This window comes from Mizuhopecten yessoensis, unplaced genomic scaffold, assembly GCF_002113885.1.
Source record: "Mizuhopecten yessoensis strain PY_sf001 unplaced genomic scaffold, ASM211388v2 scaffold10525, whole genome shotgun sequence".
Lineage (NCBI taxonomy): Eukaryota > Metazoa > Mollusca > Bivalvia > Pectinida > Pectinidae > Mizuhopecten > Mizuhopecten yessoensis.
The window spans coordinates 198,576-216,399 of NW_018408590.1; the positions used below are offsets into that span (position 1 = coordinate 198,576).

General features: G+C 41.0%; 2 protein-coding genes across 5 annotated transcripts in view; one reads left to right on the forward strand and one right to left on the reverse strand.

Annotated features, from left to right (window-relative positions):
* LOC110460948 (MAP kinase phosphatase with leucine-rich repeats protein 2-like) overlaps positions 1-11,638 on the forward strand; it is a 52,969-nt gene extending 41,331 nt beyond the window's left edge. For all 4 annotated transcript variants that reach the window (XM_021514177.1, XM_021514175.1, XM_021514178.1 and 1 more), the window contains exon 2: positions 9,797-11,638. In XM_021514177.1, coding sequence (XP_021369852.1) covers positions 9,807-11,117 — 1,311 coding nt within the window. In that variant the 5' untranslated portion in view covers positions 9,797-9,806 and the 3' untranslated portion in view covers positions 11,118-11,638. The remainder of the gene's footprint in view (positions 1-9,796) is intronic.
* Positions 11,639-16,980: 5,342 nt separating this feature from the next.
* The window catches only part of LOC110460950 (DNA-directed RNA polymerase III subunit RPC2-like), a gene marked incomplete at its 5' end in the record, with an annotated part of 30,074 nt that continues 29,230 nt past the window's right edge, over positions 16,981-17,824 (reverse strand). The window contains one exon of the mRNA XM_021514181.1: positions 16,981-17,683. Within this exon, the coding sequence (XP_021369856.1) occupies positions 17,461-17,683 (223 nt within the window). The remainder of the gene's footprint in view (positions 17,684-17,824) is intronic.

The following is a 17,824-nucleotide window of genomic DNA, read 5'->3' on the forward strand; positions in this document are numbered from 1 at the left end:
CGGATGAGTTTGTACGGCCTGGTACTACTTTAATGTTGGTGACGAGTATGTACGGCCTGGTACTACTTTATTGTTGGTGATGAGTCTGTACGTCCTGGTACTACTTTATTGTTGCTGATGAGTCTGTACGTCCTGGTACTACGATAACACAGTTATAACATCGATTATCTGTGTCCTAATGAAGATACAGAACATCGATAGATTGTCTCCTAGTGACGATACCGATCATCATTATTCTGTCTCCTAGTGACGATACAGACCATCGATATTCTGTGTCCTAGTGACGATACCGATCATCAATATTCTGTGTCCTAGTGACGATACAGACCATCAATAATCTGTCTCCTAGTGACGATACAGACCATCAATAATCTGTGTCCTAGTGACGATACCGACCATCGATAATCTGTCTCCTTGTGTCGATATCGACCGTATTTAATCTGTGTCCTAGTGTTGATACAAACCATCGATAATTTGTGTCCTAGTGACGATACAGACCATCAATATTCTGTCTCCTAGTGACGATACCGATAATCGATAGTCTATCTCCTAGTGACGATACCGATCATCAATATTCTGTCTCCTAGTGCGATACAGACCATCAATAATCTGTCTCCTAGTGACGATACAACCCGTCGATATTCTGTCCTTGTGATACCGATCATCAATATTCTGTGTCCTAGTGACGATACAAACCATCGTTAATCTGTGTCCTAGTGACGATACAAAGTGTCGTTAATCTGATTCTTAGTGACGATACAATCCGTCGTTAATCTGAGTCCTAGTGACGATACAACCCGTCGATATTCTGTCCTTGTGATACCGATCATCAATATTCTGCCTCCTAGTGCGATACAGCCCATCAATAATCTGTCCTAGTGTCGATACCGCCCGTCGTTAATCTGTCTCCTAGAGACGATACCGATCATCAATATTCTGTCTCCTAGTGACGATACAGACCATCAATATTCTGTCTCCTAGTGACTATACAAACCGTCGTTAATCTGAGCTAGTGACGATACAGACCATCGATATTCTGACTCCTAGTGACGATACCGACCATACATATTCTGTGTCCTAGTGTCGATACAGACCATCAATAATCTGTGTCCTAGTGGCAATACCGACCGTCGGTAATCTGTTTCCTAGTGATGATACAAACCGTCAATACTCTGTGTCCTAGTGATGATACATACCGTCAATAATCTGTTTCCTAGTGACGATACAAAGTGTCGTTAATCTGATTCTTAGTGACGATACAATCCGTCGTTAATCTGAGTCCTAGTGACGATACAGGCCATCAATATTCTGTCTCCTAGTGACTATACAAACCGTCGTTAATCTGTGGCCTAATGACGATACGTCGTAAATCTGAGTCCTAGTGACGATACAACCCGTCGTTAATCTGTGTCCTAGTGATTATACAAACCGTCGTTAATCTGTGGCCTAATGACGATACGTCGTAAATCTGAGTCCTAGTGACGATACTAATCTGTGTCCTAGTGTTGATACAAACCATCGATAATCTGTGTCCTAGTGACGATACAAAGTGTCGTTAATCTGATTCTTAGTGACGATACAATCCGTCGTTATTCTGTGTCCTAGTGACGATACAAACCATCGTTAATCTGTGTCCTAGTGATTATACAAACCGTCGTTAATCTGTGTCCTACTTCAATAATCTGTGTCCTAGTGGCAATACCGACCGTCGGTAATCTGTTTCCTAGTGATGATACAAACCGTCGATAATCTGTGTCCTAGTGACGAGTCGTTAATCTGTCTCCTAGTGACTATACAAACCGTCGTTAATCTGTTTCCTAGTGGTGATACAAACCGTCGATAATCTGTGTCCTAGTGACGATACAAACCATCGTTAATCTGTGTCCTAGTGATTATACAAACCGTCGTTAATCTGTTTCCTAGTGATGATACAAACCGTGGTTAATCTGTTTCCTAGTGATGATACAAACCGTCGATAATCTATGTCCTAGTGATGATACAAACCGTCAATAATCTGTTTCCTAGTAACAATGCAAACCGTCGTTAATCTGAGTCCTAGTGACGATACAAACCGTCAATCATCTGTGTCCTAGTGTCAATACCGACCGTCGTTAATCTGTTTCCTAGTGATGATACAAACCGTCGTTAATCTGTTTCCTAGTGATGATACAAACCGTCAATAATCTGTGTCCTAGTGACGATACCGATCATCAATATTCTGTGTCCTAGTGACGATACAGACCATCAATATTCTGTCTCCTAGTGACGATACAGACCATCGATATTCTGACTCCTAGTGACGATACCGACCATACATATTCTGTGTCCTAGTGTCGATACAGACCATCAATAATCTGTCTCCTAGTGACGATACAGATCATCAATATTCTGTGTCCTAGTGACGATACCGACCATCGATAATCTGTCTCCTTGTGTCGATACCGACCGTATTTAATCTGTGTCCTAGTGTTGATACAAACCATCGATAATCTGTGTCCTAGTGACGATACAGATCATCAATATTCTGTCTCCTAGAGACGATACCGATCATCGATATTCTATCTCCTAGTGACGATACCGATCATCAATATTCTGTCTCCTAGTGTCGATACCGACCGTCGTTAATCTGTGTCCTAGTGACGATACATGATACAAACCGTCGATAATATGTGTCCTGGTGATGATACAAACCGTCGATAATCTGTGTCCTAGTGAATCTGTGTCCTAGTGATGATACAAACCGTCGATAATTGAGTCCTAGTGACGATACAGACCATCAATATTCTGTGTCCTAGTGACGATACAGACCATCAATATTCTGTGTCCTAGTGACGATACAGACCATCCTAGTGATGAGACAAACCGTCGTTAATCTGTGTCCTAGTGACGATACAACCGTCGATAATCTGTGTCCTAGTGACGATACCGATCATCAATATTCTGTCTCCTAGTGCCATACAGACCATCAATAATCTGTCCTAGTGTCGATACCGACCGTCGCTAATCTGTGTCCTAGTGACGATACAGACCATCTGTCCTAGTGTCAATACCGACCGTCGTTAATCTGTTTCCTAGTGATGATACAAACAGTCGTTAATCTGTTTCCTAGTGATGATACAAACAGTCGTTAATCTGTTTCCTAGTGATGATACAAACCGTCAATAATCTGTGTCCTAGTGATGATACATACCGTCAATAATCTGTTTCCTAGTAACAATACAAACCGTCGTTAATCTGAGTCCTAGTGACGATACAAACCGTCAATAATCTGTGTCCTAGTGTCAATACCGACCGTCGTTAATCTGTTTCCTAGTGATGATACAAACCGTCGATAATCTGTGTCCTAGTGTCGATACCGACCATCGATAATCTGTGTCCTAGTGATGATACAAACCGGCAATAATCTGTGTCCTAGTGATGATACAAACCGTCAATAATCTGTGTCCTAGTGATGATACAAACCGTCAATAATCTGTTTCCTAGTGACGATACAAACCGTCGTTAATCTGAGTCCTAGTGATGATACAAACCGTCGTTAATCTGAGTCCTAGTGACGATACAAACCGTCGTTAATCTGTGTCCTAGTGTCGATACCGACCGTCGTTAATCTGTGTCCTAGTGATGATACAAACCGTCAATAATCTGTTTCCTAGTGACGATACAAACCGTTGTTAATCTGACTCCTAGTGACTATACAAACCGTCGTTAATCTGAGTCCTAGTGACGATACAAACCGTCGTTAATCTGTGTCCTAGTGACGATACAAAGTGTCGTTAATCTGAGTCTTAGTGACGATACAAACCGTCGTTAATCTGAGTCCTAGTGACGATACAGACCATCAATATTCTGTGTCCTAGCTAGTGTCGATACCGACCGTCGTTAATCTGTTTCCTAGTGATGATACAAACCGTCGTTAATCTGAGTCCTAGTGACGATACAGACCATCGATAATCTGAGTCCTAGTGACGATACAAACCGTCGTTAATCTGAGTCCTAGTGACGATACAAACCGTCGTAAATCTGAGTCCTAGTGACGATACAGACCATCAATATTCAGTCTCCTAGTGACGATACTGACCGTCGTTAATCTGAGTCCTAGTGATGATACAAACCGTCGTTAATCTGAGTCCTAGTGTCGATACCGACCATCAATATTCTGTCTCCTAGTGACGATACTGACCGTCGTTAATCTGAGTCCTAGTGATGATACAAACCGTCGTTGATCTGAGTCCTAGTGATGATACAAACCGTCGTTAATCTGAGTCCTAGTGACTATACAAACCGTCGTTAATCTGTGTCCTAGTGATGATACAAACCGTCGTTAATCTGAGTCCTAGTGACGATACAAACCGTCGATAATCTGTGTCCTAATGATGATACAAACCGTCGTTAATCTGTGTCCTAGTGACGATACAGACCATCAATATTCAGTCTCCAATTGTCGATACCGACCGTCGTTAATCTGTGTCCTAGTGTCGATACCGACCGTCGTTAATCTGTGTCCTAGTGACGATACAGACCATCAATATTCAGTCTCCAAGTGTCGATACCGACCGTCGTTAATCTGTGTCCTAGTGACGATACAGACCGTCGTTAATCTGTGTCCTAGTGACGATACAGACCATCAATATTCAGTCTCCAAGTGTCGATACCGACCGTCGTTAATCTGAGTCCTAGTGATGATACAAACCGTCAATAATCTGTGTCCTAGTGATGATACAAACCATCGTTAATCTGTGTCCTAATGATGATACAAACCGTCAATAATCAGTGTCCTAGTGATGATACAAACCGTCGATAATATGTGTCCTAGTGATGATACAAACCGTCGATAATCTGTGTCCTAGTGATGATACAAACCGTTGATAATCTGTGTCCTAGTGATGATACAAACCGTCGTTAATCTGTGTCCTAGTGTCGATACAGACCATCAATATTCTGTGTCCTAGTGTCGATACCGACCGTCGCTAATCTGTGTCCTAGTGACGATACAGACCATCAATATTCTGTGTCCTAGTGACGATACAGACCATCAATATTCTGTGTCCTAGTGTCGATACCAACCATCGATAATCTGTGTCCTAGTGTCGATACTGACCATCGATAATCTGTCTCCTAGTGTCGATACCAACCATCGATAATCTGTGTCCTAGTGATGATACCAACCATCGATAATCTGTCTCTTAGTGTCGATACCGACCATCAATAATCTATGTCCTAGTGACGATACAACCGTCGATAATCTATGTCCTAGGAAGGATACACCCGTCGATAATCTGTGTCCTAGTGACGATACAAACCGGCGTTAATCTGTGTCCTAGTGCCGATACAAACCGTCGTTAATCTGTGTCCTAGTTACGATACAAACCGTCGTTAATCTGTGTCGTAGTGACGATACAAACCGTCGTTAATCTATGTCCTAGTGGCGATACAACCGTCGATAATCTATGTCCAAGTGATGATACAAACCGTCGATAATCTGAGTCCTAGTGATGATACTAGTGACGATACAACCCGTCGTTAATCTGTGTCCTAGTGTCGATACCGACCGTCGCTAATCTGTGTCCTAGTGACGATACAAACCGTCTTTAATCTGTGTCCTAGTGACGATACCAACCGTCGTTAATCTGTGTCCTAGTGTCGATACAGACCATCAATATTCTGTGTCCTAGTGACGATACAGACCATCGATAATCTGAGTCCTAGTGACGATACAAACCGTCGTTAATCTATGTCCTAGTGGCGATACAACCGTCGATAATCTATGTCCTAGGGACGATACAACCGTCGATAATCTATGTCCTAGTGACTAGTGACGATACAGACCATCGTTAATCTGTGTCCTAGTGACGATACAAACCGTCGTTAATCTGTTTCCTAGTGATGATACAAACCATCGTTAATCTATGTCCTAGTGACGATACAAACCGTCGTTAATCTATGTCCTAGTGACGATACAAACCGTCGTTAATCTGTGTCCTAGTGACGATACAAACCCTCGTTAATCTATGCCCTAGTGACGATACAACCGTCGATAATCTATGTCCTAGTGATGATACAAACCGTCTTTAATCTGTGTCCTAGTGACGATACAACCGTCGATAATCTATGTCCAAGTGATGATACAAACCGTCGATAATCTATGTCCTAGTGATGATACAAACCGTCGTTAATCTATGATACAAACCGTCGTTAATCTGAGTCCTATTGACGATACAAACCGTCCATAATCTATGTCCTAGTGACGATACAAACCATCGATAATCTGTGTCCTAGTGACGATACAAACCTCTGAGTCCTAGTGATGATACAAACCGTCGATAATCTGAGTCCTAGTGTGTCCTAGTGACGATACAAACCGTCGTGAATCTTTGTCCTAGTGACGATACAGACCATCGTTAATCTGTGGCCTAGTGACGATACAAACCGTCGTTAATCTATGTGCTAGTGACGATACAAACCGTCGATAATCTATGTCCTAGTGATGATACAAACCGTCGATAATCTGAGTCCTAGTGATGATACTAGTGACGATACAAACCGTCGTTAATCTGTTTCCTAGTGACGATACAAACCGTCGTTAATCTATGTCCTAGTTACGATACAACCGTCGATAATCTATGTCCTAGTGATGATACAAACCGTCTTTAATCTGTGTCCTAGTGACGATACAAACCGTCTTTAATCTGTGTCCTAGTGACGATACAAACGTCGATAATCTATGTCCAAGTGATGATACAAACCGTCGTTAATCTGTGTCCTAGTGATGATACAAACTAGTGACGATACAAACCGTCGTTAATCTATGTGTTAATCTGTTTCCTAGTGATGATACAAACCATCGTTAATCTATGTCCTAGTGACGATACAACCGTCGATAATCTATGTCCCAGTGATGATACAAACCGTCGTTAATCTATGTCCTAGTGATGATACAAACCGTCTTTAATCTGTGTCCTAGTGACGATACAACCGTCGATAATCTATGTCCTAGTGATGATACAAACCGTCTTTAATCTGTGTCCTAGTGACGATACAACCGTCGATAATCTATTTCCTTGTGATGATACAAACCGTCCTTAATCTGTGTCCTAGTGACGATACAAACCGTCTTTAATCTGTGTCCTAGTGACGATACAAACCGGCGTTAATCTGTGTCCTAGTGACGATACAAACCGGCGTTAATCTGTGTCCTAGTGACGATACAACCCGTCGTTAATCTGTGTCCTAGTGACGATCCAAACCGTCGATAATCTATGTCCTAGTGATGATTCAAACCGTCGATAATCTATGTCCTAGTGACAATACAAACCGTCGTTAATCTGTGTCCTAGTGATGATACAAAACGTCGATAATCTGTGTCCTAGTGACGATACAAACCGTTGATAATCTATGTCCTAGTGACGATACAAAATACAAACCGTCGTTAATCTGTGTCCTACTGACGATACAAACCGTCGTTAATCTGTGTCCTCGTGATGATACAAACCGTCGATAATCTGAGTCCTAGTGACGATACAAACCGTCGTTAATTAGTGTCCTAGTGACGATACAGACCATCGTTAATCTGTGTCCTAGTGACGATCCAAACCGTCGATAATCTATGTCCTAGTGATGATACAAACCGTCTTTAATCTGTGTCCTAGTGACGATACAAACCGGCGTTAATCTGTGTCCTAGTGACGATACAACCGTCGATAATCTGTGTCCTAGTGACGATACAAACCGTCTTTAATCTGTGTCCTAGTGACGATACAACCCGTCGTTAATCTGTGTCCTAGTGACGATACAACCCGTCGTTAATCTGTGTCCTAGTGACGATCCAAACCGTCGATAATCTATGTCCTAGTGACAATACAAACCGTCGTTAATCTATGTCCTAGTGATGATACAAACCGTCGTTAATCTGGGTCCTAGTGACGATACAAACCGTCGTTAATTAGTGTCCTAGTGACGATACAGACCATCGTTAATCTGTGTCCTAGTGACGATCCAAACCGTCGATAATCTATGTCCTAGTGATGATACAAACCGTCGATAATCTGAGTCCTAGTGACGATACAAACCGTCGTTAATCTGTGTCCTAGTGATGATACAAACCGTCGATAATCTGAGTCCTAGTGATGATACAAACCGTCGTTAATCTGAGTCCTAGTGATGATACAAACCGTCGTTAATCTGTGTCCTAGTGATGATACAAACCGGCGATAATCTGAGTCCTAGTGATGATACTAGTGACGATACAAACCGTCGTTAATCTATGTCCTACTGACGATACAAACCGTCGTTAATCTGTGTCCTAGTGATGATACAAACCATCGTTAATCTATGTCCTAGGGACGATACAAACCGTCGTTAATCTGTGTCCTAGTAACGATACAAACCGTCGTTAATCTGTGTCCTAGTGACGATACAGACCATCGATAACGTGTGTCCTAGTGATGATACCAACCATCGATAATCTGTCTCCTAGTGTCGATACCGACCATCGATAATCTGTGTCCTAGTGATGATACAAACCATCGTTAATCTGTGTCTTAGTTACGATACAGACCATCAATAATCTGTGTCCTAGTGTCGATACTGACCATTTTCACAATACTTATTTTTGCTCGTATGACACTTTAATATCTATAAGAATATGACAACTGGCTGATTTCGTTATCGGTCTCAGTGTTGAGTTTTTGCTTTAGGTTTATATGGCCATGTATAAATTCCCACAGATGTTCTTCGTGTCATGTGTTTAACTCGACATACGTGTAAAGCTGTTCAAGTGGAGATGATTTGGTTGTGGCGAATCAATATGTAATTAGTAAAGAACTGCTCGGCCCCGGGGCGCCTGACACCGCTTTCTCACGCGCTATTACTCAGTCCGAAAGGGTAAACACATCTCTGATTGATCACTGAGGAAATCATCACTGTTGGGTTAGGTCGATACAAATTCACTAAAATAACTATTTCTTGGTCCAAGATGGTTTTCTAAAATTTCATTTTATGATAATCTTAAACAAAAGGTCCGATAAAAAATACTAAAACCTTGAAACTAACGATTTCTTGTAAGTTAATGTTGAGCGTGACAATGAAAAATGTACTTCAATTTTTAGTGGTTTCTTTTTTCTAGAGAATGAATTCAAAGAAACTTGTGAACGGAGAATACTAAGCAAAGGTAGTGATCATGGAGACCGCTATTTTTGCCGCGATTTATATTGCAAAATGTATATACGCCTATCAAAAGTGTTGACGTGGCGCGTTTTGAGTGCGTCTGTCAGTTCATTCATTCGCCCATGCGCCCACACTTTGGTTTTCATGGGGATGTGAAAGACATTCGATTATAAAATTTTGAAATACGCTAAGCATGTACAATATACTAAGACTAATGTTAAGTTCGGAGCTGAGCAAACTCCATGCGTAATCAATTGGCATAATACTCTGATTGGTTTGCATAATAACTTAATACAATATGGTCAGATTCCTATGAAACTTGTTCAATAATAATACATATTATAAATACATATATTATAAAAAGGCATACTAAATTTGAAGCAAAACCAAGTTGACGTATGGCATTGTTAGTGGAGGGTCTGATCGATGTCAGTGTGTATGATATGCTTGAGAAATACTTAAGGAGTTTTGTGACGTTGTAGAAACGTTAGCTTTACGCCAGACTTGGGTCTCGTCAAGTTTCCTGAGTCTCCAGCAAACTGTCAACATGTATATTAATCTTTCAATTGATCAAGTGTTTCATGATCTATAATCCACATGTTTGTTAATGTTTGATATTTTCTTTTCTTTGCAGATGTAATAGAATGTCTACTGAGACGCATCGCTATAACGACCATGTAGTACGTCCAATCAAAGCACTTCTTCCAGCAACTCCTTCGACCAATCTTGTCGCAGCTGGCACATCTTCCTCTCCTAGTAGTTCACTGATTTCTCGGAAGTTACAACCAAAAATACAAAAGTCTGCTTCACTCAAAGACCTCTTCTTTAAAAAGAACTCAACAGAGGCCAAGCCCGCTACATCCCCTGCACAGCCTAGAACTAAGATTGCAGACCTTGTTCAGAGACATCTCATTCCGCTTAATATCATCAGCTCTTTCAAAGCCAACAGGAGAAACCTAAACGGAAGTACGTCGTGCCAAAAGCTAGTCGCTAAAGAGGGTAGTGAATCTATAACTGAGAAGGAGAACTTCACTGAAGTGCAATATTTGTCCATACCTGACAACACAACAGATACATCCATTCCACAGACGAATATATTTAACAAAACTGACATATTATTTACAACTTCTTTTACCCATTCGGTGGACAAGTCGATCGACTGTCAGTCCTGTGGTACTGAAGCAAACAAGGCAGCCAAACCACGTCTAACGCGGAGTAAGAGTAGGAGTGCCCAGAGCCTACATAGAATTCCACAATTGGGCGCGGTAAAACAAACCCTCACACGAAGCTATTCGGACGTTCCGCCCAACTCTAAGCTTGCTCTGGTTCATAGCAGTAGTAGCAGTCTGTCGGAGCACCTGCAGTCCAGGATGTACCGGAACGATTTCGTATCGCAGCTTCTGGACCATTTGTTTATAGGGAGTGTGGAGGCGGCCTATAATGAACCGTTACTTTGTCGGCTTAAAATTGACTGTGTACTCGACATTAGTAACTGCGCAGCTGCAGATGTGCCCTCCTCAAAGAAGCTTCATTGCCCCTGTATATGCCCCAAGGAGAACCAGCATTTCCGATCTCGGCTTATCATTCAGGTAGAGGACAGAGACACGGAGGATATTGAGGCCTATTTCCCCGAGATCAACAAGTTTATCGTTGCTGCTAGACATCGCGGGAAGCGCGTGCTTGTGTTCAGCTACCATGGTAAGTCCCGTGCAGCCGCCGCCGCGATCCAGTACATGATGAGCCAGGAGAACCTTCTCCTGCGGCAGGCCTTCAACTTGGTTAAGAACCAGCGGCCGTGTGTTGACATTATCCCGGCCTTCATGGCCAAGCTGGAGGCTCTGGAGAGGAAGCTCTTTCCGGACGCCAAGCCGTCCATCTCATTTGGCAATGAGTATCTGAATATCGCCGACCCACAGGCTATCCGTTGTGCCTGGGTGGACTGTGCTGATATTTGAATGTATAATGACGCTCAACCCGGATATATCGTACTTATATACAGCACCACATTAGATCTGTGAACATCGGGTTTTCAGCAGATTAAGTCACTTACAAAAGCTAGCAAAATGTGAAGTTTTTGATGTGTTTTTTATTATCCGGCCACCATGTTAGACTTCATTGCACTAGATTTGAATGTTAGACCATTTTTATCATCTGAGACAATTTATCCTTGATACTATGAATGTTGACTTTCATTCAATGTGTGTTGTGATTATGTTGAACGTGTAGATCCGTTAAATGATGTATATCTGGATTTACGTATGATATACTTCACAGATGTCGACCAGTGCCATTAGAAGCTTGCCTGAATCACCTGCCGAAATTTAACGACATCGTCTATTTCGACAACTCTCAATGTTATCCGATCCTTCATGAAGATTATATAGTTGACTATTGTACTTCTTTGTGTTGTATAGTTATTTGGAACACTCATAATGAAAACTTCAGCAAACATGTACTGACTATCAGAGTTGTCGTTCCTTACACTTACACCTCTGCCAACGTCTCATTACAGACACAGGGACCTGATAATTTGTTACAGCTATATTTGGACCTGAACTAAGATGTTCAGAGTAAGTTTACACGTTTTAGGGGTTTAGATCGACTTTCGGTAAAACTGACACCCCTAATACCTTCATCATTGGGGGTGTCATTTTCCCCGAAAGTCGATTTAAACCCCTAAAACATGTAAAATTACTCTGAACACCTTAGTTCAGGTCCAAATACACGTGTAAAGTTGTAACAAATTACCAGGTCCCTGTTATTGCAGAGTATTGTTAAACGGCCAAATAAGCATATTCTTCTCACAATGTAATTACAAACGTTTTATCTAGCGAGGTTAATAATGCTGAATTGCTACACTTAATTATCCTATAGATTAATGTACAAACTATTTCGAAACCAGTATACCCACCAATCAAATGTTATAAATGTAAGCAACAAAGAAAGAGAAGCGATTGAGGAGACAATACACGAGTTGGGAGAATTTACAATTACTAACCTTTGTAGGTTAATAAAGGGTTTGTCGGCCTCGGGCCACAGACAGACGATGCCACACAGCCTCGGCATTCGGCTAATAATAACAATAACAATATCTCGTTTCTGAGGTTGACAATCTCCCACTTTAATTTTACACAAAGGCACTATTTGAAAAAACAAAAGGTGATTGTAATTGATTTATTTCTGAAACAATTTTAGATGCTTTTACCATGCAGTGCTTTGTTATCAATCTGCTCAAGTTTTTTAGCTGAGTCTCTTTCAAGACCATTTTCACATACATGGTCTCTCGTAAAACCCTAACAGATTTTTTGTTGCACGCTGTTTTGTTTTTTGACATCTTTGTCAATCAGAATTGATTCGTCATCATTGACACTCGCAAACCGAGCTTTTTGCCTGTCGTCTGCCATATTTGTTTACAATGTCTGAACCCGACGATCAGAAATCTGGGCCTGTTTTCATGAACCCGTTCTCATGCGCAAACATGCATTTTGTGCTGAAGCCTATACTTTCTTGTTCTGGTTATAAGTTAATGAAAAAACAATTAAAAAAAAAACCTATTCGGGCCATGTCTGCGCATCCAGTCAAGACACAACTTGCCGCCTCCGTGGTGTCAGAGGTGGCCTGATATAAGGTTGGCGCGCAATGATTCTCTCGGCACGCAAGCGGTTCCTGGCAGTTTGAGGACTAATGGGTCTGCCATGAGTTCCTAAGGTATGCGACGCAGTCTCTACAGCAGTCTTGAATCTGTTGCGCAAGTGCGACAATCAAATCGCCCTGTCTTGTCGTGCGGTCGTTACACGCGGATGACCGCTCCTGGGACGATCGGAAACTAACAGGATTTTACAATAATGTTCACTTGTTTCTCCATGTTTAGTGAATTATCAAAGTATAACCCTAGATTTTGAACAGCTGGGACAGTCTCAATAGTTCTGGCACCGACCTTGAGCTGGAGAGCCATTGCTTGCTGACACTTTGGGGAAAGGACGATTAGTTTTGTCTTTTCCATATTAAGCTTAAGCATGTTGGCGTTCATCCAGATGCTGATACCTGTCAGACAAGCTTCCAGATTATTTTTTTGTCTTTGACATTTTTTTATTGCGTCAGTCACGTAAGTGCATTACATGTTTAGAAAGGTTCCTGGAGAAGAAATACAATATAAACGAGTAGTTAAGTACTAGTAGTTCATTCTAGAAGCTTGATACTTTCCCCATTTTTGCCGGGTCTTGTTCGCTGCATTTTGAGACATGATGTAGACAGAATAAAGGTATAAATTTCTATATTTTTTTATAAATATTTTACAACTTTCCCAGTCAGGGATTTTGTGGTATTGTCGCATTAAAGATATATATATTTTAATCAGTAATATGCATATGTTTAAACCCGTCAGTTGAACATTGTCAATGATGCCGAAAAGGAAAGTAGCATTTTTTTTTTCTAAAACAATATCATACTTTTGTAAAACCGAGTTAATAAAACATGTCCAGAGCGATTGACTATGTGTACAACCCCCAAAAAGGTGATATATTGTTTCTGATTCTCCACTACAAAAGCTTCATTCTTCATGTTCTAATAGTTTTCACTTCAGTAGCATGGAATTTGTGAAAAAGATTCTGTGAATGAATCTGTATTGTAAACTTTGTAATTTCGAGTCTTTTGTCTCGTAAAAAGGACATGAGTGAATTTTTCCCCATTCGTCTTGGTTCAGAGAAATATCTAAGATAGTGTGCCAACTTTCATGGGATTGTTGCGGATAAATCAATACAGTAGACATGATTTTATTATATTTTTTTTTATTATAAAAATATTTTCAAGCTTCCAGATTTTCTGAAATTGTATCCGAACTGTCCTGTGGTTTGATGACCATGTAAATTTGTGTGTCATCAGCATAGCAATTATAGCGAAGGCTATGGCGACGACAAATCTCTCCGATCGGTTTGGAAGCTCCCCAACTATTTCAATATACCATCTTAGTTGGGTTCACAAGTTCTTAGAAAATATCAGATAGCAGTAGTAGAGCGTCCAACTTCGTGCTTCGAAACGTGTTATTAGGCTTGAATATCTACCATAGCCTGGAACTAGGAATAGTGACCTGTAACAGTCCCTCCCTACAAAGTTATCCTAGTTTCTTATAAATTAAGATCGAGTATTCCATTTTTGGTAGCACCAAACAATCTGAACAGCAGTCGTTCAGATTAAACAGAACCATATTGATGCTCATTAAGTGAGCAAGATCGTACTCATAAGCATATATGTACACGTGTCGGTATTCTAATAAGAATGTCGTTTCCAGTAAAGCGTGTTAAACCCTATGTAAGACCACCTAGTCTACCTCGGCTTCCTGTGACGTAGTAGCTCGTTCTACTGCAGGTCTTTGATAAATATAAAAAAACAGACGCGAGTCCAAATCGCTCCCCGAGGAACCCAGCGTTCAATGTTCGACCACTGATGGCGCTCGATTAATCACTAACCGTTGTTTTCCCTCAGATAAACAGGCTGTATTTCCAGTAATTTAAACTTTTATTGTACGTACATTATAGTGTTTAACAGATATTGGAGGTCCTAGTAAATCACTTATTGATGTCAAAGTGTTGTCTTCCAATTCTGATGGTATGGTCATTCGCGAAGTACATGTACAACTTATATAAACTCAAGCTATTCCCAGACTTGTGCTCTGTATTTCATATTCTTGTCAAGTAAAGTTTCTGATAACGAGTACAAATGCATTTAATATCAATAAATATCAAACAAGAGAATCCTGCAAATTTCAAATTGACGTGAAAGTCTTGCACTCAAACCCTTGTAAAAGAACAAGAGTTCCGGGTGTGTAAGCGTCTTTTTCTTCAACTATGACATCCGACTGATACTTCTACGACTACGTCTACCAAACAATCGACCTACTTCATCATATTGAAGATTATGTCAATGTAGGGTCGTGAGAGTGTGTGCATGGCTAAAAATGAAGTGTAGTCGTGTGTATGAAATACTAATGATTTTGAGAGCGAGTTTTTGGTTTAATAGGTGTCGAAGGATTCTGTAGTTACCAGGTCAGGAGGCAATTCATTCCCCTCTGGGGTAGTTCTAGGAAAGAAAGAGAATTTACGACAGTCATCTTTATAGTGAGGAATCTGATAGGAGAGATGATCGGATTGTCTGGATTGTCGTAACTGTGGTGTTACGTGGAGGTCTTTATTGATGGTAATTTTATTGTGTGATATTTTATACATCATAGTAAGACGGGCGTCCTTACGTCTATCAGCGAGGCTGGGCCAGTTTAGAGGTTGTTATGGTAGCGGTTAGTGACAAGTCTTGCAGCTCTACGCTGTACCATACCAAGCTTGTTTATATCACCTTTTTGGTAAGGATCCCACACACAACTAGCATATTCTAAAGATGGTCGCACTAGAGATTTATATACTTGTTCTTTAATATTGTTCAAGTCGAATCAAAGTGATGTTACCAGAATAGTGACAATGGCGTAATAAATTATCTTACAATCGTTCATCGATGATACCCGTCATCCATGCATTATCTTTAATCTTCAAAACCTCCTGCATTTGCTTCTTCGTGTAGCTGAACAAGCGTTAGGGGTTTGGCTGTTTCAAATATGGCGTTTATTGTGGCGGCGATGATTTCAACAATAATTTCGTTTTTTCTGTTAATATGACGAGTCTTTCGGCCACGGACATATTGTCCCTTTTTCACTTCATTCTGGAAATTGCCCTTTGTGAACTACCCAAAAGACTATGTATTCCCGCGGTGACATTCACACCGAGTCTGACCTGCTATATGGGCATGGTTAGGTCGGCAACGTCAATTTTGTGTTGAATTTATTCGTATCCATCCATCTTGCCTCCATAAAGTCTGCTTTGTTCTTCGGTGCTATTGCCACCCTATTGTAACGCCGAAGTTGTATATAGCTGTTTATCTAGCTACTAAGGTGGATGAGCTTGCTAGTCGGCAAGCGCTCGTGTTTCTATTCCTAGTGCCAATTAGGCTTCACTCTGGTAGTTATCTACGATATACTCATTAGGCTGTTGATTTCCAGTACTTCCTATAGCATAGGTAACGAATTAGACTATGAGCAAGTGTGTTATATTTCACATCTAGAACTGGTCACGTGATGTGTCGTCTGTGAGATTGCATTCTGTGTGTGACTGGCGATCAGTTGCATGGGCTGTATTTCAGAATATTCGGCGATGTGTATGGACAGCTTTGGAAACACGTCCACCTTAACAACCGTGTATGTAAACAAACGATTTACAAGCTCTCTATATGCCCATACTCCCAACAAAGTCCCCACACATCGCCGAACATTTTGAACACAAACGTCTGATAATTCATCTCTGTATTTTAGTGCGACTCTTTCCTGATGTTTGCAAAGTATTACTGAATACAGCCATCTACCTACGATTTCTACCCAACCCCACCCCCCGAAAACCGAAAAACACCAGTAGGGTATCACACGTGGTTAATCTTAATGATTAGATTACACAGAAAAGATGTATGCAATTACTGGCCATTATTTGTTCGTAAAATTTCTCCTTCACTGGTCTAAACACAGCAGTTTAACAACTCGATGGAGTATAATAACAGGTTGGAGCATATATGTACATACTTATATGAGTTCTAGTCATGATCACTACGTTGTTAAGGTGCCAAAGCCTCAATATTTCTATTTAACTACCTCCTGTTTGAACCATATGATTTTATGTAAGAAAATAAGTGTCTATAATATTACCATCTGTCAAAGTGGAAACTTCACAGTGTAAAACGTGTAAGATGATAAAAGTGCTGTATCAACATATAACCCCGGAGCAAACGTGGTCAACAGCATATTTATTTGTCATATGATATATCTCCAATCTCTCATTCCCATCCCTCTGTCACTAGTCAAGCAGATCACCTTACACACACCGTAAATATCTTACAGTAACGCATGGTAGCTCATCCAAACCTCACAAACCATTCACACACATTTAATGGGCATTACACATGATTCCATATACTCAGGTGAAAAAGTCATTTCCTGGAACACAAACAACACACATACAGTCGTTGTCACAGGAGTGGTCGCCTTCCCTATACGTCTAACCCTCCTCTACACCTGTACCCGGGCCTTCCCTATACGTATGGTAGACCTCTACACCTGTACCCAGTAAAACTCAGGCTATCTTGGTGACTGTAAGTACGGTGAAGTCGATGTAATTTATATAAGGGAGAGACTTGATATCCTGATCAAGTACATTAATCACTGAGGGACACAACATACCATCCTCATACTTGTAACCAGCACAGTGTATGCTATACTTGGTTGTAACGTTTCAGTGAAAGTCTGGGAGCAATGTTCATGGACTGCAGCTCCTGGAACAGTAGTTTACATGCGTAGGGGATCTTGAGCGTTGATACGTGGCGTGAGGACTTGCAGTACTGACACCAGCCGGAATACCCCAGAAGACCACACTCCCCACATACGTCAACCTTAAACTCGTCACTGGATATCATCAGCCGCTCCAACAGTAGCATGCTGTAACAAACAGATATCTGGCATATAGCATGCTGTAACAAACAGATATCTGGCATATAGCATGCTGTAACAAACAGATATCTGACATATAGCATCCTGTAACACCAGCTCTCTGACATATAGCATACTGTAACACTAGCT